The following is a 9,954-nucleotide window of genomic DNA, read 5'->3' as shown; positions in this document are numbered from 1 at the left end:
TTTGCTTCATTGGTTTGTACCTTCAGTACTGGCACAGTAGAAGACAAATATTTCTAAATGGGAGCAAGAGGGAAAAAGGATTCTAACATCGTAAGTAAAAGGACTCAAATCATTCTACCAAAAAATATGCACCAGCTCCACACATGACCTTGTCTACTCTTCAACAACATGCAACCAGTGAGGTGATTACAAATTGTGATTAAGAGGATAGTGAGAACAAACTGATTGTTTGTCATTAGTGGCAAGATCAACCCAATGCATCTGAGGTCAAATTTTAAAACACCATTCCCTCTAGGCTTGTCTTAAGCTAATGGTAAGTGATTCAGCTGTTCAAGTCTCACAACGTGCTGTGTGATGCATCTGCTATTGACTGAGAGTGGCTGGTGTGGTAGCCAGGTGTGAGCTGGGATTAATCGTGAGCGCTAGATGCCTCTGAATGCTGATGCATTCATTCGTTCTCTGAGAGCTATTAGAGTTCCACTTGTCTTTTAATTCCTTTCCTTTCCTTTTACGTTCCAGAGCTCCCCTTGAGGGTCCACGTGTCACGCCTGGGCTAACTTCTGATACATTATCTTTGTTTATATGACTGGAAAGAATAAAGTCCCAAATTTGGGTGCGCTGCGCACAGACTGCTTGATTTATGATAAGGCATAAACATTATCAAAAGGTATTTTATCTTCAGCTGTGGGGAAATTTGGGAAAAAAACAAAATGGAAGAGTGATACCCAGCTCGCTAGCCAAACAATAACTGATAGAGTTTATCTCTGAGAAATCTGTCAGCTGCAATAGGAACTTAGTCATCTTGCAGGAGTATAAATGGCCAGTGGAGAGACCACAGCCTTATGCTGAAGGCACCATGCAAGTTCTCCTTCTCCTCGCGGCCGTAGGGCTTTGCGGGGCGCAGTACAACCCCAACACTAAGGCTGGGAGGACATCTATTGTACATCTCTTTGAATGGCGCTGGGCCGATATTGCTCTTGAGTGTGAACGCTACTTAGCTCCTAATGGATTTGGAGGAGTTCAGGTACGTTGTTTCCTGCCCGTAGGTAGTAAAACTGCTTTGTAGCATTTGAGTAATGAACCGCAGAAGACCAGAATCGGAGACAGCCAGCTCCGAGTAACTTTGGTGTGGAACGTGGGGATGGAAGTAGTAAATGCTGTTAGGCGCAACCAGAGATCCTGCCGGCCTGGGTAGAGTGTCTCTCCAGCAGACCAGCTGCTAAGGTGCATGCTTTCCCCTGATGGGCTTCCCTTGGAAGGCTAAGTTTTCCTCTTCCCTTTTTACCGAGGCAAGTGTCTCAGCGTGGAGTTTTGGCTGTCCAAAGGATGTCTCTATTCCAGACAAAAGTAGTTCCTGTGGCTTCAGCCCTGCCATGCGCGTGTCCTTGGACAGCAGGCCCAGGCTGGACGTGAGCAGCCCATGGGAACAAAATCTAACTTCCTTGTCACCAGTCTACAAGACTGACATCTCGCTGACCCAAGCTTGTGCTGCAGGGAGGGAGAGAGAGCGAGAGAGACCGGGTCTGGCTCAAAGCCTGTCTCTCATGGAAATCCAGGACTAATCTTGGTGCACATTTTGCACATAGAACTTGAAATAAAAACTACTGATTTCTTACTGAGGTCCACCATCTCACCTGCAGGTTTCTCCTCCAAATGAAAATATCGTCATTACTAATCCAAACAGACCCTGGTGGGAAAGATACCAGCCCATCAGCTACAAGATCTGCACTCGATCAGGAAACGAAAATGAATTCAGGGACATGGTGACCAGATGCAACAACGTTGGAGTAAGTGCCTTTAAAACATGTAACTGATACAGCGAGCAGTGCGGTTGCAGCTGAAGGAAGTCACTGCTCCTGTCCTCAAAGGAGGCATAAATGGAGAATGTGAAAGGGGAAAATGAAAGTGAAAGGGGAAAAAGGTCGAATTAACAGTGATGCGATAAAGCTCTGACTGTCGCTTCCCAGTGCTACAAAGCATACTGAAGTGCAATCACTACTTTTCCAGGTTTATATTTATGTGGATGCTGTTGTCAACCACATGTGTGGGGCTGCGGGTGGCTCAGGAACCCACTCAACCTGTGGAAGCTATTTCAATGCTGGGAGCGAAAGTTTTCCAGAAGTGCCGTATTCTGGCTGGGATTTCAATGATGGCAAATGTCACACCTCAAATGGAGAAATCCAGAATTATGGAGACATGTACCAGGTAAATTTCTATGGGAAAACTGTGAATTCTTTTTTAACCTGTTGTGTAAAGATTACCGTAAGGCCACACAAACGGAGTAGTTTACCACAGATTCAGCGCTTCGCCACCTGACCAGTGAATACAGTGGTGAGCGTCATAGGCTTCTCTTCAGGGAAGGTACTTGTGGTGCACAGTATTGTAGGCACTGAGAAATCACAAACCTGCCCCACACGTTTCATGTGGGCATGCGCAAGAGTGTGCGCCTGAACTGATGGAGCCCAAAGCACTCAGCTGCACCAGTGAGCTCTTCCTTACGGCTGGTAAACTCAGCTGAGCCTGGTAAGGTGCCGCCTGCAAAACTGGCAGCAGTGCAAAATGCTACCCTGGCTGCACGCGGTAGTCTTTTTGTACATGGAATGTGTGGCAGTTCTTTCGCAAGGTCACAGCTCAGCCTTCATCTGCTTTGCAATGATACTCAGTGCCTATTCCCACAATGAACGCTAATGACATCAAGATGTGGAGGTGATATTTTACTGACTGTTGCTTTATAAGCTGCTGCATGGAGTGAGACCACAGTGCTCTTCATTACCTTCCTCCTCCTCCTTTCTCCTTTTCTGTTTCTTTGTCCTTTTCCTTTTCCTTTCCCCTTCCTTTTCTTTTTGCTTTCGCTTTTGCTTTTCCTTTCTCCTTTGGCCTTTTTTTCTTTTTTTCTTTTTCCTTTTCCTTTTTTTTTTTCTTTCTCTTTTTGTTTTTCATATTCTTTTTCTTTTTTTTTCCTTTCTCTTCCCTTTCTTTTGTCTTTTTCTTTCTCCTTTCTCTTTTGGTTCTGCTTTTGCTTTCCCTTTTCCGTTCTCCTTTAACCTTTTCCTTTACCTTGCTCATTTTCCTTACACAGGTCCGTGACTGCCGCTTGACTGGTCTTCTTGATCTGGCCCTGGACAAGGACTATGTACGCTCAAAAGTTGCAGAGTACATGAATCACCTCATTAGTATTGGTGTAGCAGGCTTCCGGATTGATGCTGCCAAGCATATGTGGCCTGGGGACATCAAAGCATTTCTGGACAAGCTGAACACTCTGAATACTCAATGGTTTCCTTCAGGAACAAAACCGTTCATTTACCAAGAGGTAATCGCCATGATTTTCCTTTCTGCCTCTCTTTCTGACTAAGTTTGTGTTTGTGTCCTTTTTACCTTCCTCCTCCTGAGAGGTGGCAGTGATGCCATGGGCCTGTTCCTACACACCAGGAAAGGCTGAGCTCTGCAGTCCAGTGGGCGAGTGATACCTGCCCTTCAGAAATGCAAGACGCCTTGAAATCTATGTCGGGATTTCTAATGGTCAACTCACCAGGAGGTGGTAGGCGGCAACTTAGGGCAACTCTACAGCCCCATCTTTCCACATGGTTATATCATGTATTGTACCAACTTTTGGTTGATCTGCCTGGCAGAAATGAATGTGCTAGCCATTGAATTTCTCTCGATCTAAAGCATGAGGTGATGTTGCCGGCGGTATGCTGCAGATTTTTTGATTACCTTCTGCTTCCTGTACTAGGTAATTGACTTGGGCGGCGAGCCGATCACAGGCAGTCAGTATTTTGGAAATGGCCGAGTGACCGAATTCAAATACGGTGCAAAACTGGGGACAGTGATCCGCAAGTGGAATGGAGAAAAGATGTCCTACTTAAAGTAAGGGTGACCATCCTGCAGCTTGCCTAGGATACGCTGGATGTGCAGCTTGGCGGGGTAGATTCAAGTCTTTGTGTTTTTGGCCAGGAACTGGGGAGAAGGCTGGGGCTTTGTGCCTTCTGACAGAGCCCTGGTCTTTGTGGATAACCATGACAACCAGCGGGGGCACGGGGCTGGTGGAGCTTCCATTCTAACCTTCTGGGACGCCAGGTAAGGAATGCTGGGTTGTCTGGGTGATGCCTCTTCCTCTTGCTGATTTGTTTGTCTGTTTGTTCCCCGGCACGCTTTCTCTTGCCACGTCTCATTATGCTTTTGGCCCATCAGGCTTTATAAAATGGCCGTTGGTTTCATGTTGGCTCATCCGTATGGGTTCACACGTGTGATGTCAAGTTATCGTTGGACAAGAAATTTTGTAAACGGGCAGGTAAGTTTGTAACGCTGAAGATTCACGTTTGCTAAACTTCTCAAGTGATTTCTCTGTCTTGTGTTGGATCGGGTGGGTGGAAATTAGATGCGCCATCCTTCCCGCTTTTTGCTCTGCGTTTTCCAGTAAGAACTTTCAAATGTCTCTTTTCAATAAAAGGATGCCAACGACTGGATCGGACCACCTAGCAACTCGGATGGATCAACAAAGTCTGTTACAATCAATGCGGACACCACCTGTGGCAACGGCTGGGTTTGTGAACATCGCTGGCGGCAAATAAAGTAGGAGACTCTGGAGCAAAACGCAGTAAAAGCAGTGACTTTTGCATCATGAGCCTCTTGGCTGTGGAGCTCTTGCAACTCCAGTGACAGCCATTCCTTGCATTTTCAGGAACATGGTTATCTTCCGTAACGTGGTAGACGGCCAGCCTTTCTCAAACTGGTGGGACAACGGCAGCAATCAAGTAGCCTTTGGCCGTGGCAATAAAGGCTTCATTGTCTTTAATAACGACGACTGGTAAGTCGGTGGGAGAGACCGTATCCGCGAGGAGAAGCATAGCTCCCCAACCAGAACACTGAAAGGGCTCAGGTGTTGGGAAGGGGGATGTCCTTGAGCTAGAGCACAGTCAGGTGAATAGAGACTATCGAAAGCAAGGCTAAGGTGTCTGAGTGGAGTGTCTGAAGATGTACAGATTGTCCGTTAGCATCTTGAGCGTCCCATTCCTGCGGTCTCCCTCACGTATCATGTCATCTCCAGTACACCCACATATGAGTTCACATTAGAAGAGGCTGAGGCTGTGGACAGAGCAGTGCCCAAGGACGTAAGGTGTAGGAGCTGAAGTTTTGGTAGTTCTCAGGAGAGGAGGCACTCTCTCATTTCCCTCATCCAAACTTGCCAATCCAATCCAAGCCAGTCCAAGCCAGTTCAACCCTAATGGATTGAACGATCATCACAATTAGGATTACCTTTAGCAGCACGTGTCCTGTTGTGAAGCTCTTTTATGCTTTGATTTTATCCAGTCCTTTTCTTCCAATGAGAACAACTCCTACAGCCTGAGCTAGGTTCGCGCAGTGGCACCCCAGTTCTGGAGGGCCAAAAGAGAGCGCAGGGAAAGAAGCAGGGTCAGGCTCAGAACTCCCTTGCATTACATTGCCCTTCCAAGTCATGCAATAGCATCAGCTTCAGAATTCCTTTACCCAGTTTGAAATACCTGTTTTGAAATCAATGGAGAAGCAGCGTTCACTGATTTTCACACAGGTACATGAACACCAATTTGCAAACTGGTCTGCCTGCTGGTACCTACTGTGATGTTATTTCTGGACAAAAGGAGGGCAACAAATGTACTGGAAAGCAGGTGTATGTTTCCGGGGATGGAATGGCTAACTTCCAGATCAGTAACAGCGACGAAGATCCATTTGTTGCAATTCACGTTAATGCCAAGTTATAACTTCAATCAGAATTTGTTTCTCTCCTGTCGGTCTGTACGTATGCTGTTTCCCCCATTTGCGATTCCCTGGTGTTCAAGAATGAGTGATTCTCCATACCCAGTGAATAATAAACGGCAATCAAACTGAAGAGTGATGTCTTTTCTCCTAACGAACGGGATCGTAGTAGCATTATCACGTCATAACCAGGGGCAATACCATTGGTAGCTCTTAAGGCTACCAAGAGAGCACTGCATTTCCCAGATCACAGAAACACAGAAGAAAATAAAAAATAAGACAAAAGAAGCCAGCACCTGAGGAAGTTAAAATGCTCTATTTCCAAGGCTGATAGGTGCACGCATAGCCGTAACCTGGAGCAGGCACATTGTGGCGGGCAGCTGCAAGCAGTGCCTCTGCTTGCTGGCAGTAGGTCCCTTCTCTGGGGCAAAGCCAACGTGGAGCCCAGGTCAGCAGATGAAGCTGGGCTGTGCCAATCCATTACTCCAGCCTTTGACATCATTCAAGCCAGTGAGTGGCGTGGTTCACACTCAGTTTATGTCGTTTAGCAAACAAAAGCTCAGTTCTCCCACCGTTATCCCCTGTGGCTTGCTGCATATTAACATTCATGCTTGCTGTTCCACCTGTAAGTGTGAAGTGAGCTGCATCACCTTGCAGGGCCACCAGGTGATCAGGCCCTGTTAGCATGGTTTTATGAAAGGCAGGTCCCGCTTGACTAACCTGATCTCCTATGACAAAGTGACATGCTGGGTGGATGAGGGAAAGGCTGTGGATGTGGTCTACCTTGACTTCAGTAAGGCTTTTGACACCGTTTCCCACAGCATTCTCCCCAAGAAACTGGCTGTTCTTGGCTTGGACTGGCGTATGCTTCGTTGGGTTAGAAACTGGCTGGGTAGCCGGGCCCAAAGAGTTGTGGTGAATAGAGTTAAATCCAGTTTGAGGCCGGTTACTAGTGGAGTCTCCCAGGGCTCAGTACTGGGGCCAGTTCCCTTTAATATCTTTATCGATGATCTGGATGAGGAGATCGAGTGCACCCTCAGTAAGTCTGCAGACGACACCAAGTTAGGTGCGTGTGTCAATCTGCTCAAGGGTAGGAAGTCTCTGCAGGAGGATCTGGATAGGCTGGACCAATGGGCTGAGGCTAGCTGTATGAAGCTCAACAAGGCCAAGTGCCGGGTCCTGCACCTGGGGCACAAGAACCCCAAGCAGCACTACAGGCTGGGAGATGAGTGGTTGGAAAGCTGCCTGGCAGAGAAGGACCTGGGAGTACTGGTTGATAGTTGGCTGAATATGAGCCAGCAGTGTGCTCGGGTGGCCAAGAAGGCCAACAGCATCCTGGCTTGCATAAGAAGCAGTGTGGCCAGCAGGTGTAGGGAAGTGATTGTCCCCCTGTACTCGGCTCTGGTGAGGCCGCACCTCGAGTACTGTGTTCAGTTTTGGGCCCCTCGCTACAAGAAGGACATCGAGGTGCTCGAGCGAGTCCAGAGAAAGGCAACGAAGCTGCTGAGGGGTCTGGAGAACAAGTCTTGTGAGGAGCAGCTGAGGGAGATGGGGTTGTTCAGCTTGGAGAAGAGGAGGCTCAGGGGCGACCTTATCGCTCTCTACAGGTACCTTAAAGGAGGCTGTAGCAAGGTGGGGGTTGGTCTATTCTCCCACGTGCCTGGTGACAGGACGAGGGGGAATGGGTTAAAGTTGCACCAAGGGAGGTTTAGGTTGGATGTTAGGAAGAACTTCTTTACTGAAAGGGTTGTTAGGCATTGGAACGGGCTGCCCAGGGAAGTGGTTGAGTCACCATCCCTGGACGTCTTTAAAAGACATTTAGATGTAGAGCTTAGTGATATGGTTTAGTGGAGGACTTGTTAGTGTTAGGTCAGAGGTTGGACTAGGTGATCTTGGAGGTCTCTTCCAGCCTAGATGATTCTGTGTGATTCTGCGCATAGCCAAGCATCGCTTAGTGCTCTTGATGGTAGCTAAAGCATAGCATAATATTGTCTCCGTGTTGAAGTAGCTCTGCTCCGTCTCAGATTCCCTTCCACTGAGATCTCTTTCTTCTTGTGACACAACACTGAAGAGGCTTGGCATGTAAGGACAAGTTTGTGTCACTTCATCCTTGATCAGGACACTAAAAAATGGAGGTACTCAGCCTTCCTTAAATTTTTACAGCCAGCAGATCTCCTCTCTCCACCACAGTGCAAAGTTTAAAGCTCCGTTTATTGACAAGGTGCACTTTAAAATCAGTCTATAACCTTCACGGTTTTGGAGCTGATCAGAGGGAAAAAAAAAAAAGAAAAAAGAAAAGAAAAAACACATAAAAAAAAGAACAACAAAAGAACAGCAGAAGAAAACCATCTCAGACAGAGATCTCTAATTTAGAGCGCGGAAACTGCAAGCTATCCCAAGGCTATTCTGATCAAAACGAGTGTTGCAAAAGAGCACTCTTAATTAAGCTTATCCATTTGCTAGGAAGTGTTCTCTGGAAATGGTGACCATCAATAATTTGCTCATGACATATCTTATGAGTAAGACAACTGTTTTCTTCCAAGCAAACAACGCTAAGTCATTCGCTGTCTGTGCAGATGTGGCTTGACCAAAATCTTTCACTGCCTTCTGTGTTGCCTTGTGCTATCCCTCACTGCAAGCAACAGGCTCCCGGCAGTCAAGCAGCAAGTGGAATGGGGAGCCAGCCTCTTTCAAAGGGGCAGGAGTGCTCCCTGGCCTGATCCCAGGGGCAAAAGACAGGTTTGCAATGGATATCCGGACAGAGACTGGAGCACAGCGTATGCTTGTCTCCATGCTGCATTACGTTGTTGTACAGTTTTTTTGTTTGTTTGTTTTGGTTGGTTGATTGTTGTTTAGTTTTGGTTCCGGCCCATGTTGACATTCAGGTCTAACACTCACAAACTCGGTGTTTCCAATCTTTTCTTGAACACCCCCAGGGACGGTGACTCCACCACTTCCCTGGAAACCCATTCCAGTGCCTGACTACTCTTTCTGAGAAGAAATTTCTCCTAATTTCCAACCTGAACCACCCCTTGTGCAACTTGAAGTCATTCCCTCTTGTCGCTGGTAATGTGCGAGAGGAGGCCGGCCCCCAGCTCCCCACACCTTCCTCTCGGGTCGTTTTAGAGAGCAGTAAGGCCTGCCCTGAACGTCCTCTTCTCCAGACTAAACAACCCCAGTTCTCTCAGCCACTCCTCATAAGACTTGTGTTCCAGACACTTCACCAACTTTGTAGCCCTTCTCTGGACGAGGTCCAGGGCCTCGATGTCCTTCTTGTACTAAGGGGCCCAAAACTGAACACAGTACTCGAGGTGCGGCCTTGCCAGAGCAGAGTACAGGGAGCGATCACCTCCCTGGTCCTGCTGGTTACACTATTCCTGATACAAGACAGGATGCCGTTGGCCTTCTGGGCCACCTGGGCACACCGCTGGCTCATGTTCAGGTGAGCATTGACCAACACCCCCAGATCCTCTTCCTCTGCACAGCTTTCCAGCCACTCGGCCCCAAGCCTGTGGCGCTGCATGGGGTTGTTGTGGCCAAAGTGCAGGACCCAGCACTTAGCCATGTTGAACGTTATCCCATTGGCCTCTGCCCGTCAAGCCAACCTGTCCAGGTCCTGCTGCAGGGCCTTCCTACCCTCTGGCAGATAGACACATCCCCCCAACTTGGCATCCATCATCTGTCAGATGGATATCTCTTTGCTTGTGATCATGTCTGAAACCAAATTTGCCCTCATGTTGGACTGTAGCATTTATTTTATGTGATGTAGAAATTGAAGACCAGCTCTACACTTACCACTGGAATTAAATATTATATAAACACATACAAGTATGATTTGTGCCTTCAGACTGGTTCACAAATTCCAAGTTGAGTGTGCCTGAGAAAGACTTGCATTCCACATTTACCTTTGGAACAGCCAGCATGGATAATAGTTTGCAGCAAGCCACAGGGGATAACGGTGGGAGAACTGAGCTTTTGTTTGCTAAACGACATAAACTGAGTGTGAACCACGCCACTCACTGGCTTGAATGATGTCAAAGGCTGGAGTAATGGATTGGCACAGCCCAGCTTCATCTGCTGACCTGGGCTCCACGTTGGCTTTGCCCCAGAGAAGGGACCTACTGCCAGCAAGCAGAGGCACTGCTTGCAGCTGCCCGCCACAATGTGCCTGCTCCAGGTTACGGCTATGCGTGCACCTATCAGCCTTGGAAATAGAGCATT

The 9,954-nt window shown here is 47.7% G+C and overlaps 1 protein-coding gene across 1 annotated transcript; it reads left to right on the top strand.

Moving 5' to 3' along the window:
* The first annotated feature begins 841 nt into the window (after positions 1–841).
* Positions 842–5,866, top strand: LOC310903217 (pancreatic alpha-amylase). Its single transcript, XM_083845977.1, has 10 exons — positions 842–1,024; positions 1,641–1,787; positions 2,008–2,205; positions 3,080–3,310; positions 3,734–3,867; positions 3,955–4,077; positions 4,192–4,291; positions 4,451–4,572; positions 4,682–4,807; positions 5,549–5,866. The coding sequence occupies exons 1-10, from the start codon at positions 857–859 to the stop codon at positions 5,736–5,738; spliced, it is 1,539 nt and encodes a 512-aa protein (XP_083702103.1). The 5' UTR covers positions 842–856; the 3' UTR covers positions 5,739–5,866.
* The last annotated feature ends 4,088 nt before the right edge of the window (positions 5,867–9,954 follow it).

Source organism: Anser anser (assembly GCF_964211835.1).
Source record: "Anser anser genome assembly, chromosome: 8".
NCBI classification, from domain to species: domain Eukaryota; kingdom Metazoa; phylum Chordata; class Aves; order Anseriformes; family Anatidae; genus Anser; species Anser anser.
Note: the sequence above shows the minus strand (reverse complement) of the source record. Positions and strands in the feature narration are given on the sequence as shown.

What these genes read in the sequence shown, in the direction of transcription:
- LOC310903217 (XM_083845977.1), top strand. Translation starts at nt 857, where the DNA reads ATGCAAGTTCTCCTTCTCCTCGCGGCCGTAGGGCTTTGCGGGGCGCAG. An exon ending in ATTATGGAGACATGTACCAG is followed by an intron (nt 2,206 to 3,079) that starts GTAAATTTCTAT and finishes TTCCTTACACAG; the next exon opens with GTCCGTGACTGCCGCTTGAC. An exon ending in GAAAAGATGTCCTACTTAAA is followed by an intron (nt 3,868 to 3,954) that starts GTAAGGGTGACC and finishes GTTTTTGGCCAG; the next exon opens with GAACTGGGGAGAAGGCTGGG.